At 55.7% G+C, this 15541-nt stretch overlaps 1 protein-coding gene across 1 annotated transcript in view; it reads left to right on the top strand.

Moving 5' to 3' along the window:
- Positions 1-15541, top strand: part of TTC7A (tetratricopeptide repeat domain 7A) — a 129874-nt gene extending 114333 nt beyond the window's left edge. Inside the window, exons 19-20 of the mRNA XM_061168743.1 lie at positions 239-441; positions 13274-15541. Coding sequence (XP_061024726.1) covers positions 239-441; positions 13274-13495 — 425 coding nt within the window. The 3' untranslated portion in view covers positions 13496-15541. The remainder of the gene's footprint in view (positions 1-238; positions 442-13273) is intronic.

Consider the following 15541-nt stretch of genomic DNA (forward strand, 5'->3'; position numbering starts at 1 on the left):
GTGGAGTCGGTCTGCGTGCAGCACAGATCATGAACTTGACACAGAGTCAGCACTCAGAAACTGCGGCCTGGTGCTACCGCCACTCCCCAGAGCAAGCCAGTCCCGTGCTGTGTCTCGGTGGGATGGTTTCCATCACCCAAGACCAGTTCCTAAACTCCGGGGGCTGACGGTCGGATGCGGGAGGGGGCCGCTGCCTCTGACTTTTCCCACCGCCTCACCTGCCCTTCTGGTTTCACAGCCGAGCTGTTCATGGAGCAGCGGCACCTCAAGGAAGCAGGCTTCTGCATCCAGGAGGCAGCGGGCCTCTTCCCCACGTCACACTCGGTGCTCTACATGCGGGGCCGGCTGGCCGAGATGAAGGGCAGCTTGGAGGAGGCCAAGCAGCTGTACAAGGAGGCGCTCACAGTGAACCCCGACGGCGTGCGCATCATGCATAGCCTGGTGAGTCAGCCCCGCACCCGCTCCGAAGGCCTCAGGGCCCCCCTCCCTACCCCCCAGCCTCCACTGCATACAGTGCCCTGCTGCCACTGTCACCTGCTGTCCAGGGGGAGGTGGCTTCCTTCCTGCTCTGTTGGGAGAACAGAGACCATTCTCTGTTCTTGTAGAGACAGGCCATCCCCCTTCAATCAGAGCCTGCCTAAGGGGATGAGGAGGATTGGTTGATTCTTTGTGACTTCCTTTTGCTGTGTTTCTGTAAGGCGATCGAGCCCCAAAGGTTTTCACTGTTACTCATCAGGTCCCTGCCCTGGAGACTCTAGGCAGATACCAAAATGCTTTTTTTCGGGGTCCCCAGGCCCTCCCTGATCACGGGGCTGCCTTGCCCATTTGAGAGGAGCTCCATGCCTCCTTGTGGGATTCAGGCGATGTTTTGGGGTGGGCTATCATGTCAGGCCTGACTCAAGCACACATTGAGAATGGCCTCGGGGTGCTAAGAGGGGCCAGCAGCCCCTAATCCTAGGACATGGAGCCCAGGACTTGGGTGCCCAGGGCTCAGTGACTCTCCTGTGAGAAGGTTCAGAGGCTGGGAGCAGGATGCTGGTGCTTTTGTCCTGGCCTTGCCATTCTCTTCCTGGGTGATCGTGGGCAAGTCAGCCCCTTCTTGGAACCTCAGTTTTACTTACCTGTGCAATGGGGATTCTCTGGTCCAGGAAACATCTCTCTAACAGGTGGTATAGCATACCCTAGGGAAGACTGTTTTTCCTTGCCTTCCTTATCTGCTTTCAGAGAGCAGGCATCAGGATAAATGTAGTGATTGAAAGTGTACAGGCCTGCATATGCACAGTGATTTCTGAAGTATAATTTAGGAGCCCACAGCAACACAGTCTTTCCCAGTCTCAGGGTCTGGGTTCCACCTCAGATATCTCACTTTGAGAGCTCTCTGAGGAGAATGGCCGTGAGGGTATCACTGATGTCTGCCCCATGGAGAACACGGAAGCATCAGGAGCATGGCTCCAGGTGGCTGAAGGATTATCATTGACAAAAGGGGTCTGATTTGTTCGTGAGTAGAAGCTACGAGGAGTTAGATGTCAGCTCAGTGTCAGGAAAAACGATTTAACTCTTGGCATAGTCTAAGCACAGACTCATGAATCAACTGGTGAGGATGTTGTCCAGAGAATGTAAATATCACATGCGGGAGGAGCTGGACCAGGTCATCTTTATAAGGTCCTTGCTAACCCCGAGAGTCCTTGAAAACAGACTAGAACAGAGATTCCCATCTCAGCCTGATCTCTTAAAGGATTTCTAGCTCAGGCCCATGTAGCAACATCTTGGCCTGGTCCAGGTTCCCTCCACATGGCACCATGTTGCCTTCCTGTCGGCTCAGCAAATGTTTGTTTTTTGCAAGGCACATCCTCCTTCCTCCTGCAATTCAGACATTAGCTCCTCTGATAAATGCCTCCCCGGAGGTCACATCCAGAAACTTGATTAGGGATCTGGGAGGGGGGATGTGGGCTCTGTCGTTAGGCCTGCAGCCAGGCAGATGGCTGCCTTTCCCTGTGTTCGTGGATATGAGCCTGCCGTCTCGGTCTCGAAAACCCGACCAAATCCAATAACAAGTACAATTTTGAAGCAACATGTACCATTTTTCATTTATGCTTATTATTGTTTGTAGCTATTTTCCTGAAACTGAAGCAGTTTGCAAGGGTGGGTTTCCATGGTAACTGAATAAGTTGTCCGGAGTGGCTCCCTACAGATGTTTCTGAAAAGGTCCCTTTTCTCTTCCTGGGGTGCCTTGCTGATTTGATATAATTGGAGAAAGGACTGCCCACTGTTAAATTACAAGCAACCAGAGGGGCAGTCGGCTCCAGCGTGGGCAGCCCATCCCCTTTCCACACTCTGTGTTCCTGCCAGCATCCCACACATATGCATAAAGAATAGCAAATTTCAAGCCTGGGGAAGATTTACTAAGCACTGTTTTCCCAAAGACATGCGAACACTTTGGCTTGTTGGACTCCAGTGTTCCCTGAGCTAAGTGTCTTCCCTGTACAGTCCTCAGACTCAGGACATCTGGAATCTAATCCCGGCTCTGGCCCTAATTCACTTGGGTGATTTAGGAAAAGACACACTTAACTTCCATGCTCCTGATGTCTCCTTTTATAAATGAATAATGAGCTTCATCATTACTAGACCAGTGTTGTTCTAATCAAATGAGGTGACGCATGTGAGAGTGCTTCTGAAAGTCTGCAGTGCAATATCAGAAAAGACAGAACACAACACATGCCACACTCTCCAGTCCCTCGCCCGTGACAGACGTCGCTTATCCGTCACAGCATTTTTTCCCACTGAGCACAGATGGGGTCTTGGGATCTTTTTCACCATGGTACTGCATGATGGGAGTCACTCCCCGTCGGTCTAAGTCAGCTTGGCACTTACGTAAGGGATTCACAAATCCCTTAGATTTGATGTGAATCCCTTAGATTCACAAATCTAAAAATAGTCAGTAGCGAATAAGAGAGACACAGCAGTTGTTTCAGCGTGAGGTTGGTGCATGCTTGGAGAATTATCCAGAAAAAGGAATATGGAGGGGAACTGGTACACACACCCCCCCCCCAATGGAGTCATTGCCAAGGCAGTTTCCCAGGGAGAACATCCTGGCCTTGCCATGCCACTGTGGCTCTTTGAGGACATCGGCGTCTGCTAGGTACAAGGGGAAGGAGACACAGCCCTCCCCTGAGAGCATGGCCACCCATAGCCTGGTCTGGAAGAGCTCTGGGTTCCTCAGTGAGCCCCCTGATTTAGTGGCTGAGTCCCACGCTCCGAGTTCCGGAGAGAGGAGGGCAGAGATGCACTCAGTGAGCTGTGTTGCGTGCCCGGTTCTGCCCTGCAGTTCCTGGGCAGGATGGTCCAACACCAGGAGGCCGGCCTTGTGGCCTCTCCCGGGCTTTGTACAGGGACAGGAGATTTGGAGACAGGCTGGAGAAAGCCTCTGGGAGGGGAGGGCTGTTGTTTTCAGGAGCTGGGGTTCAGGCTTCCAAGAACTTGAACTTTGGCCCAGAAGCATATTCTCTGCTCTTCCTGTCCTGCTGCCCTCCCGGCACTGGATGTGATGGGGACGTTTCCATGGTTCCAGCTCCACCCTGGGCTCAGCTCAGGCTTTTCCACCCAGATCAGGCAGGAAAGAGACACCTCTTCGGCAGTGCTGTGCCAGCAGAGAGTTCCCGCCGCGCGCACAGCAGCGTCCCTGAGGAGTCTGTGCCCTCAAGCCCCGATCCCGCAGGCTGCCGCCTCCACCAGGCTCAGGGATGGCCAGGTGGCTTTGGGAGACTGCCAGGTGCGGAAGGAGAAAGATGTGCTCTCTGCCAATGGAAATTCCCAGTGAAATCCCAGGAGCAGGTCCTGACGGTCTCTGCCAGCTCCGTCTCAGCCTCCCCTCCAGGTAGCCGGAAACCCCACTCACTCAGCCTGGCTGCTCAGAACTTAATTTACTGGCAGAGAATCTAGTTAGGAAGGGGAAACCTGAACTTTACCTGCCTGTCCCTGAGGAAACCTGAGAAAGGAAGCAGCGTCCTTCCCAAGATCAGCAGAGGAATTGTCCCTCGGGTGACACTGTTTTTCAGAGAAGGCTCCATGGGCTTGGCCGAGAGGGGACCTCCAAGGGAGCAGGGATGCTTAGGGAAGGCAAGGAGCCCAGGAGTGACTGATGGAGTCATCAAGTCCCTGAGAACCCTCCCAAGAGGGGGCTCCTTGGAGGTCACCTGACCTTAATGGCAGGAGGGTCACTAGCCCTGGCCACAGACTGCCTCACTCTCCCTGCCCTCCACTTGGCTGAGCCGGGACTGTGGATGCTTTGGTGCAGCCTGTCTCACTGCAAGGGATAGCTTGAAAGCCTCAGCCAGGAGTGGGCAGGCGTGGCTGCGTCCCTGCCATCTGTGTTTGTGGTGGTTGGCGCCCCGCCCTCCTCTCCCAGGGACAGATCCTGGGAGGTAGTGGTTTCCTGGCCCCTCTCTGGGCAGGCTTCCCTGCTCTTCACTGGCCTCTGCCCCTGGTCATGCTTTCTTCTTGGGACAGAGCCCTAGCGCCTGCTGCCCCCTCTCCCCAGAACCCTTTCCACCTCGGACACCCCAGCAGTAGGGGGAGACAGCCCTGCGTAAGCTTTGGCTCCTGTCGTGTTAATTCCCAGAGATGTGATTTCTGAAGCAATCCTGGCTGCGTGACCTGGCCTATCCTCTCTCCAGATGCCCCTGGAAAGACAGGAAGACAAGTGTTTCTGTCATCTGTTGCCCTCTGATGAGAGCTGGTGATGAATTATTCCCCCTGCATTCGTTCCCTCTGATGAGAGCTGGTGATGAATTATTCCCCTGCATTCGTTCCCTCTGGCTCCCAGCATTGTTGTCTTTAAGTGGACTTGGGGCACGGCCATGGCGTGTGGCCACCCCCAGTTGGCCCCAGAGCTTCTTGCCTCCCTCTCTCCAGGCTGCGGTGTGTCACTTCACGACTTAAGCCCCAGAAGCTCCCTCCCACCATCCCTCTCCCTCCCCAAGGCGGGGCCTGAGTCAGCAAGGACCAGGGCTCTGCCCCACCCAAACCTGAGGTTCTGGGTTGGGCCTTTAGCAGGTGCTCCAGGAATCTAACCTGGAAGGCTGTGGTCTCTAAGGTCAAAGAGGTGAACTCTGGCAGCACAGAGCTCCACCCACCCTCCCCTGACTGGTCCTATCCCCAATCCCGGAGGGTAGGACCAGACAGGAGAGGTCTGAGACATGCAATCAGCCCTGCCAGCCTTCAAGTTATGGGGGCACTTGGAGATTACTTCCCCTCGCCAGTTCAGTTTCTCTTCTATCAGATGGGGATAATAATTCAGGCCCTTGTGACCTGAAGGGGTAGTTTTAGGGGACGAGCCGAGAGCTGTGAAAAGATAAGTCAACACTGGGTATTTTTGCCACCATTCATGTGGAAGAGCAGGTGGCCTGAGCTTGAGCCCCACCTTTGACTGGGCTGCTTGACCTCACTGCCATGGGACAAGGGTCATTGGCCCAAATTTCCGTGTGCTGTTGGGTGGCCCGTGGTGCCAGCAGAGCTGCCTTCGGGGTTGCCTCTGGGGCTGGTTGGCTGGGATGGTTTTTAAGCCCCCAGTATCATGTCTGGAGGTTGGAGCACAGCATTCGAGTATGACTGACCTGGACTTGAGTTCCACTTTGCCTACACGCACCATTTAACCTTGGCCAAGTTCAACCTCCCAGAACCTCAGTGTCCCCCTCTGTAACGTGGGACTTGTGACGCCAAGCACCTAGGGCTCTTGTTAGGATTAGGTTAAAGAATTCTGTAAGTTAATGGCCCAGTAGACAGGGTTACTTTTACCTTTTTCTTTTTTGATTATTTTTTAATTTATTTTTTATATTGGAGTATGTTTGATTTACAGTGTTCTGTTACTTTCAGGTGTACAGCAAAGTGATTCAGTTATACATATACATATATCCACTCTTTTTCAGATTCTTTTCCCATTTAGGTTATTACAGCATACTGAGTAGATTTCCCTGTGCTATACAGTAGATCCTTGTTGAATATCTGTTTTATATATAATAGTATGTATATGTTAATCCAAACTTTCTAATTTATCCCTGCCCCCCACCTTTCCCCATTGGTAACCATAAGTTTGTTTTTTTGTTTTTTAAAAGTTATTTGTTTATTTATTTTTGGCTGTGTTGGATCTTCGTTTCTGTGCGAGGGCTTTCTCTAGTTGCGGCGAGCGGGGGCCACTCTTCATCGCGGTGCGCGGGCCTCTCACTGTCGCGGCCTCTCTTGTTGTGGAGCACAAGCTCCAGACGCGCAGGCTCAGTAGTTATGGCTCACAGGCCTAGTCGCTCCGTGGCATGTGGGATCTTCCCAGACCAGGGCTCGAACCCGTGTCCCCTGCCTGCATTAGCAGGCAGATTCTCAACCACTGCGCCACCAGGGAAGCCCCATAAGTTTGTTTTTTAAGTCTGTGTTTTGTAAATAAATTCATTTGTATCATTTTTTCAGATCGCACATATAAGTGGTATCATATGATATTTGTCTTTCTCTGCCTGACTTAGTTCGCTTAGTATGATCATCTCCAGGTCCATCCATGTTGCTGCAAATGGCATTATTTCATTCTTTTTTATGGCTGAGTAAATAGTCCATTGTGTATATGTACCACATCTTCTTTATCCATTCCTCTGTTGATGGACATTTAGGTTGTTTACATGTCTTGGCTATTGTAAATCGTGCTGCTGTGAACATTGGGGTGCATGTATCTTTTCAAATGATGGTTTTCTCTAGATATATGCCCAGGAGTGGGATTGCTGGATCATATGGTAATTCTATTTTTAGTTTTTTAAGGAACCTCCATACTGTTCTCCATAGTGGCTGCACCAATTTACATTCCCACCAACAGTGCAAGAGGGTTCCCTTTTCTCCACACCCTCTCCAGCATTTATTGTTTGTAGATTTTTTTGATGATGGCCATTCTGACCGGTGTGAGGTGATACTTCATTGTAGTTTTGATTTGCATTTCTCTAATAATTAGCGATGTTGAGCGTCTTTTCTTGTGCTTTTTGGCCATCTGTATGTCTTCTTTGGAGAAATGTCTTTTTAGATCTTTTGCCCATTTCTTGATTGGGTTGTTTTTTTGCTGTTGAGCTGCATGAGCTATTTGTATATTTTGGAGATTAATCCCTGTCGGTCGCATCATTTGCAAATATTTTCTCCCATTCTGTGGGTTGTCTTTTCATTGTGCTTATGGTTTCCTTTGCTGTGTGAAAGCTTTTACTTTCGCCTTTTTCATTTCAAAGTGTGGCTCCCGGGCCAGGTTCAGATGCTCTTGGTTTGCAGAGGGAAGGGGATGCTCAGAGCCGAGCCCCAGACGCTCATTGTAGCCAAGCCTCTCCGTCCTCTGAGTCCACCAAGCGACTCTGACCAAGGCACAGAGGTCTGGGACATCAGCCCCAGCTGCCCTGCGGATGGGACAAGACTGTGCACAGTGTGAGGCCAGGCTGACCTTGGCTGAGAGCGAGGGCAGCCGGCCCAGTGAGCTAGAGTCTGCGTTGAGGGACGAGGGGGATTTGAGACCCCCTCTTGCCGTCGCATATGTCGGGTGAGACTCTGCAGCTAAAGGGGCATGCTGGGCCCTGAGGCTGCTGGAGAGGAAGAACAGGAAAGGCCAGGCTCGGGGAGGCCCTACGCTCGGGCCCATAGTCTTGTTAGGCTGGTTCAGCCACTGCTTCCTGACTTGAAGGAGGAAAGGTGTCCTAAGCAGCTGAGAAGTGAAACTCGGCACCCGGCCCTCTGGAGGTTCCCTGACGCTGGATGAGGCGGGCAGTACATAGAACAGCAAGGTCTCTGGTTCCAGGGCCCCATGCCTCCGCGTCCAGGACAGCCCACCTGCCCTAGACTTCTCCTTCTTTGTTGGCTTCCTGAGCCGTGGCAGAGGGCTGAGAGGGTCCAGGCAGCCTGAGGCAATGGGAGGACCTGGAAGTCTTGCGCGCGTGTGTGTGTGTGTGTGTGTGTGTGTGTGTGTAGAAGCTGAGTTCTTGCACACACACAGCCCCTCGTCAGCAGAGTCTCCCCAGCTCCGGTGGGGCAGGAATATTGCTTCTGTGTGGCAGGAAAACTCAATAGGAATGTCTGCTTGGCCATGTGACCTCCTAGTGCAGTGGTTTTATTGTGAGCTCTCTTCCTGGTCCCTCCGCAGTGCTGCCTGAGGTCTGCATTCCCTGATGGGGAAGTGGAGAAGGGAGGAGGGATGGGAGGTGCCAGGGCGTGTCCCCTCAGCCTGGGCCTCCTGTGTCCAGCGGCCGCCCCCAGCCCGCCTCATGCCCGTGCTGGCACAGCCCCAGCACTCACCCTGAGCCCACGCCCTGGGCTCGTGGAGGCGGGTCCCCTGCCTCTGACCCAGGACTTTAGGCAAACCTTAGGCCGGTGTGTGGACTCCTCAAGTCCACACCAACCCTGATGAGGAAGTGGACAGGAAGCTTTCTGGCAGTGTCACAGACTCAGCTCAGAGCCAGGGTTAAGCACTGCTGGCTTAATTTAACCCCAGAATCAGTGGTCGGAAAGACAGACACGTCTGGATGGTGTAGCAGGGTTCAGGCCTTTCCCCTTGTGCAGAAGGCCAGCACACCCCACAAATAGGCCATCACCACCCCCCTTCGGCTCTGGTTCCTGCTTAGAGAGGAGCATCTGCCATGGGGTCCCCTTCTCGCTGTCCATCACAGGGTGTTCACTTCTAGAATCCAAAGTCCAGAGGCCTTGCTGCAGCTTCCTGACCTGGCCCTGTGGGCCTGGCCGTGCTCCAGGGTGGGCAGAGCCCCCAGCCAGCCCAGAGCCTGAAACCAACCCGAAAAGGCCCAGCCCCCTGCCTAGAAGTGGGACTGGCAAGGCCCCCTCCCCCGCAGGCTGTGCCCGCCCTCTGACCAAGCCGGTGCTTGTCCTTGAGCCTGGCTGTGGCCCTCTGAAGACAGACACCACCCCCAGCCGAGAGGCCCGCTGGTGTTCACGACATCTCACCTGCGGAGGCCCCAGGAGGAGAAAGGGACAGGCATGAGTTCTGGCATGTGAAGAGCACAGCCACCTCTGCTGCCCCAGAAGCCCCCTAGCTAGGCTGGGCTCTGAGTGAGTCTGGGGGCTCTCTCAGCCGAGGCCTTGTCCTGTGAGAGCCCAGGGGAGCTCTGGGTGGGAGCTCATCAGCCAGGCATCGGGTGCGTCTAGAAGGAGTCATACCCTTCCCCCCAGCAAGGAGGTAGGACCAGCCTGTGGGCCTGGAGCTGCCGCAGCTCCAGGCGGGATGTGGTGATGTGTGGGCTAGGTTGTCAGCCGGGACGGATTCCTCATTCCCAGTGCGGTTGGACAGGTAGGGGCTGACACACCTGGGAGGATCCGGGAGTGCATGGAGAGAGCCTGAGCTCGGCTGGAACGTGGGCCTCCCTGAAGGGTGTGTCAGCCCCCCTCCCCTCCCATCCCCCCCTGGGGTGGGTGAAGGGAGGGAGCCTTGGAGCAGCCTCAGAGGTTGTCCCGCCATGGACTCCTTCCTGCAGCCCCATGGTCCCCAAGCAGGGGGCTCCAGGGACCGGGAGGCTCCAGCAGCCTCCAGCTGATTCCCGGCTTCCCAGCTGGAAAGGCTGTTATAGAATCCCAGGAATGTGCCTTGAGCTCAGAAAGAAAATTCCCAAAATAACTTCTATAAATACTTGAGGGTAGGGGTGGGGAGGGAGCCCTCAGCCTGGCCTGCAGCTGGCCTAGCACTCGGGGCTGCTTCCCAGGGCCGCCCTCCCCCCAAAGAAGAAAAGGGCTCACACAGCCGGGACCTTCCTGCCGCCCCTCCCCTCTGGGGGACAGCGTCAGGCACTGAATTAACCGGTTGAGATGGTGTGCAGTGGTAATTCTCCAAAAGGCAGGCAGGACCCCCGCTCCCCTTCATCCCCGTCCCAGGCTGCGGCTCCTGACCCCAACCTGTACTTCCCCAGAGAACCTGGGTTCCTAACAGGGAGAGTCCCTTCGGAGTCTCCATACAAACTGGAGACCAGACCCTAGCCAGGGAGGCGGCCCTCAGGCTGCCTGCCTTTGTGGCCCTAAGCAGGTCACTAAGTATGCATAAAGGCCTCTGGTGTGCCTGGCTTTGCATCCGGGACCACCCCCATCCCCCCAAACTCTTTTGAGCTGCTGTCCTGTGGGAAATCACGGAGCAGGCAGGAGCTGGGGACCCTGTCTCTCTCAGCCTAAGGGGGTGGGGTCAGGGGTGGCATTCGAGAGGAGCATAGTCTCAAGGCGGTGGTGTGGCAGCAGGTGCTGTCCTTAGGCAAGAAAGACTTCCTAGAGGAGCAGGGTCCCCGGTGGATGAGATGAGGCCAGATGCTCCCTCCTTCCTGGATCTCAGGAAGAGGGAATGGATGACCTCGGGAATTTCTGGGGACTTGCCCCATAGCCCTGCCCCTCCCTGAGCTCCACCACCATCAGCGACTCGCACTTCGTTCTAATCCCTGTGTGGGCAGCATGGCGATGGCATCTCCCAGGTCAAGCGTCAGAAGCTGAGAGTCACTTAGCAGGTCTGGTCTCCTCTCTCGGCGCAGGGAGGGAAGGAGTCAGCCGGGATATTTGGATGGAATTGAGACACCAGTTCTGTGTTCCCACCATCTCCCTGGAGACCTGTTCTCGGGGCAGCTGGGGGTGGGGTGACTGACGGCGGGCCCTCGGCTCAGCACCGGGCTGTGGGAGAGCAGGTGAGACCTCACATCCTCCTGGGGCAGGGCCCCGCCCAGTTGTCAGGCAGCAAACAGCTCCGAGTTGCTACCAAACATGAACCCAACAGGCTGGTGTCTCGGGCAGGTGGCAGCAGATCCTGTTACAGGCCCTGGGCCTCCAGACCCCACCCTGACCCCGGTGTCTCCTTTCAGGCTCTCAGGTCAGCACCCCAGGGTTGGGGGGATGTGATCCAAGCCCACGCCAGCCCACAGTCTTCCCTCACAGGGAGCCTTGCCCTCCAGAGAAATCCGCTCTTCTGTGCCCTCCCTGCCCCTCTACCCAGAACCCTCTGTTCATCCTGGGGACACTTCCATTTGCTGTCAGCCCACCATGCACCCTGCTATATAATTTCAAATTCATCCTTGCAGAATCCTCACAATAGCCTACGACGTAGGACTGTTCTATCCCCTGGTTTACAGATGAGGACACAGCAGCTCAAAGAAAATGGGCCACTTGCCCATGGTCATGGCACTTGTCAGTGGCACAGCTGGGATTCCAACCCGGCCAGGTCTTCCGGCTGTGCAGCCCTGGGCTTTTTCCCTCTACATAGAACATACAGAGGAGCCTGCCACAAACCTCCTAAACCATGAGTAAAACCAACACACACACACACACACACACACACACACACACACATATACACACCCTGTTCAGCCTGCAGACACATCTGGCCCCTTCCCAAACACCTACACACTTCTTGAGATCAGGGGTTTTCAAACTTGTTTTTAGCTATAAAGCCCTCTTTTCCAACAAAAATCTCACATGGAAGCTCAATATAGAAAACTTGGTGTGTAAAAGCCACTGTGGCCCCGCCCCCGCCCTGGGTGGCCCTGCTGGCCTTCCCCATCTGTCCTCTGTTGCTCCCCCATGGGCAGCACTCACAGGGCTCAAACCTTCCATTTTTGGTGCTTAATTTTGGTGTCTGGCGGCCTGTCGTCTCGCCTTCCTGCCCTCCTCCTTGTGGGCCCTGTTCCATCATGAGCTGCTCAGGGTCCAGCTCCCAGGCCATGTGGACAGAGCAGCTTGGCCTGGAGCCCTGCTGGCCAGACTGGACACTGCCCACTGGTCCTGGGCAGCCCTGAGTCAGCACTGCACCCATCTGGCCAGATCCAGGAGCCCTGCCTGAGGCTCTACCCTGCCCCTGGTTCCCGTGTCCTCCCCCCATCCCTGTGGTCCCCTAGGGACAGCTTCGCCCTCGGTTGAAGAGCTCCCCTTCCTTTCCCTCCCCCTGGCCACCAGACCGCCAGCCAGCGCCTTCAGAGGGGGAGGCTTTTCCTAGGGCTTCCTGAGCACCATCTTTCACTCTTGCCTAATTGGTCGTATTCCAAGCCCTCGGAAGACTTTATGAAATCAGCCATGTGCATCTTCCCCAGTGGGTCTCCATAGCAACGGAGGGCCTAACTCTGGGGAGTGCGGTGAGGAGGAAAATGTTCCAGCTAAAAATGTACATGGCCGTCAGTGGGCGGGCACCCGAGAGGGGGCTCCAGGCACACAGAAGGCAGCTCCCCACCCCCATCTCGGCCCCCGCCTGTCCAGAAAGTCGCTGTTGTTTGGGCTTTACCTCATGTCTGAATGAGAGGATGGCCCCCCGTGCTGCTATCCTATGGCACCTTCGAGGGCTGGGACACAGATTGGTGGGATGGTGCAAAGCAGTCTTTCTGGGACTGGAGGTCGAAAGAGGACCCCGGCCCTTCCCCCGCTCACCACCCTGGCCTCCCCGCCTCCCCACATCCCTCCCAGTGTGGGTGGACGTAGAGGGGGACAAGGTGCCAGTTTTACTTCCCAACTCTGTGACAGTTCCTGTCACTTCCTCTATCTCTTCAAACAACAGGGCCAAGCTTCCCAGGCAGCCCTGATCCCCCTCCCAGAGGCCCTCCTTTCACCCAGCATCTGTCCCTGGTTCCCCGGCCATCTGACTCTCCTCCTGCGACCCTCACCTGCCTGGCCAGGCTGGGATGGGCTTTAGGTCCCAGGAAGACAGGCTACTGTTGCAGGCACAGGAGCTGTCCATTCACCCACAGGCTTGAGGTCCTCCCCAGGCCTGTAGCGCACACTCCTTGGTCTCACAGGTCCCTGGGGAGAAGGGCAGTGCCACAGTGCAGCACGGGGCCTTGGGGTAACAGATCCGTTGACTGAGAGCTCACGCACGTCAGGCACTGTTCAAGTGCTTTGCCTATACTGTCGTGTAAACTTCACAACAACCCTAGAGGCGGGCACAGTGGTCTTTCCCATTTACAGATGAGGAAACTGAGGGCCAGAGAGGGGTGACTTGCCCGGGATCCCTCAGCTGTAATGGGGAGACTCGAAGCCAGGTCTGCTGACCTTAAAGTCCATCCCCTGGGGCAAGGAGGATCAGAGCTGCCACGGTGGGTGACCCGGGAGGCCGGGCTGGAAGCAAGGCTGGGACGGACACAGGGAGGGTTTGCATGGGTCAAGGGCACGGTCACTTGACAGTACCCGAGCCCGAGATGCAGAGCCCTCTCTGGCTCGTGGCCACGCTGCTTCCACTCCTTACCTCGATGGCCAGGATGCCCCTGCCCCGGGACAGCCTCACTCACCCCGCCCTGTGCTTGCTCCCCAGGGTGTGATGCTGAGTCAGCTGGGCCATAGGAGCCTGGCCCAGAAGGTGCTACGGGACGCCGTGGAGAGGCAGAGCACCTGCCACGAGGCATGGCAGGGCCTGGGCGAGGTGCTGCAGGCCCAGGGCCAGAGCGAGGCCGCCGTCGACTGCTTTCTCACCGCCCTCGAACTGGAGGCCAGCAGCCCAGTGCTGCCCTTCTCCATCATCCCCAGAGAGCTCTGACACGGCCTCGAAGCTTCTGGGAGGGAGGGAGCTGCCCAGCGGGCAGGCGGGCAGCAGGGAGCGTGGGTCAGGGGAGGTACGGGGCCTCAGGGAAATCCATCTCTAGGGAACATGTCTGCAGGCTGCAGCCCTAGTTCTCCTCGCCTCCCCCCACCCCCCCACCCCTGCTTTCCCTCCAGGGCCAGCTGGGACTGAGAGCTGCTCATCTGGAGCAGGGTGGACCAGATCTGCATCAAAAACAAATCCCTTGTTCCTTGGATTCAGACTTCATGGAGTTTATGAGCAAGGAAGTAGCTGGGAGGCCACATCAACACGGGGGACGCTCTCCAGCGTATCTGTGCATCATCTAAATGTGCAGTAAGGGTCTGTGAGGCTTGGGTACCTCCCCCCACCTGTCTAAAAGCCCCTGTACTGTACCTGCCACCCTCCTTCAATATCTCTGACCCTGGATTTCCCGGCTTTGCACAAGCTTTAGTCTCGAACCTCAGCTGTCTGCTCCCCACGCCAAAGATGAACCCCATGAGCTGCCCTTTGGCTGGGCCGAGAGGGTTCTCCTGGGTTCCTTCCTTGGCCCCTCGGGAGGCAGTCTGCTTGAACCCTAAGTGACTTAGAGTCATGGTGACTGGACTTGTTCCCCAAGAGCGCTAGTGGGGGAGCCTCATAGCTGTACTTCACCACCTGCCCTCACCAGGCCTCTGTGCCTGGGGGAGCCCCATGGCCCTGGCCTCACACCCCACTCTCAGGTCGTGCCCAGGGCAGTCATGGCTTGAAGAATCTGCTGGCAAGCGGGAAGAGGATGGACCTCTGGGTCCTCTCCCAGGTTTAAGTTAGTGGACAGTGCCTGGCCTTGCCCCTCTTTGCTTGGGCCCACCTATACTCTTCCCCTCTGTTGCCAAGTGCCTTTGGGGCCTCTGGTGTCTGGCCAGGGGCACTGAGTTCTGGCCCTAACTAAACTTCCATTTCTGCCCACCTCCACCTCTCTAGAAACAGGCTTCAGCCACCTCCTCAGGCCCTGGGCTGTAGCCCCTAGGATACAAACATGGCTGCTGGACCCAGCCCTTCCTTGCATCAACACCTCATTGCTTCACGCCTTACCTTTCTGGGCAATGGGTACAGTATAGATCCCTGTAGGGGTTATAATGTGGAGATTGGCAATCTCTAGGACTGCCCTTAACACCGCTCACCATCCACAGCCCATTTTCACCTCAGGCCCTCTTGGGTGACCCAAGTCCCGCCCTGGCCATTTGGTTCCCCCTGCCTGGGGCCAAACAGGGACTGTAATTAGAGACCCAAGGAAGGGCCGGAGCCTAGCCCCTCCCTGGTTGTGCAGGCCTCTGTGTATGTGACACCCGTCTCTACCGGGGTCCCGGGGGTGCTGGTGGGTGGGTGTCTTCCCTGCTGGCTCCCCTAGCCCTGCTGCGTGATGCTCTTGGAACTATCCCCAGGAAGGCAGCCCCCACGGGCCTATCAGGGAAGTCCTTTCTTATCTGCACTTTGGGTTTCAGTTTTAAAGCCCCGTGTGGTACATCTCTCACTTGAAGGTGTGTGGAAAGGTCGGGTGAGGGCTGCCCTGGTTTGTCAGAGCCTGGTCTGTTCCTCGGAGGCGAGGCGAGAGGCTGTTGGAGACCCACCCTCCTCCCAGCCCTGGCTCAGCACTACACACCCCCAGGTGCTACCAGGGAGAGCCTGTGCCTCTAGCCTTCCCATGCCAGGCCAAGGGACACTGTAAGGACACCAGATCCTTCATCCCGCCTGGTTGAAGGATCTCTATATGTGTATGTATGTGTATAAATATATATATATATGATAGAGATCTATTTTTATTCTGGAATTCTGTTAGAAAAAAAAAAAGAAAAAGCAAATGCTGTTGGTTTACATTGGGATGCCCAAAGATGTTGGTAGTGAGTCCTTGGTAAGGAACGGCAAAGGCAACAAATGCATTTTGACTTGAAGCATTCCTTATAGGAAGCCTCAGCGGGGCCGGGCAAGTTGCTTGACAATTCAAAACAAAGGTCTTGAATAAAGAGGCCCATGAAGGGAAAGCAG

This window comes from Eubalaena glacialis, chromosome 14 (genome assembly GCF_028564815.1).
Source record: "Eubalaena glacialis isolate mEubGla1 chromosome 14, mEubGla1.1.hap2.+ XY, whole genome shotgun sequence".
In the NCBI taxonomy this organism is placed as follows: domain Eukaryota; kingdom Metazoa; phylum Chordata; class Mammalia; order Artiodactyla; family Balaenidae; genus Eubalaena; species Eubalaena glacialis.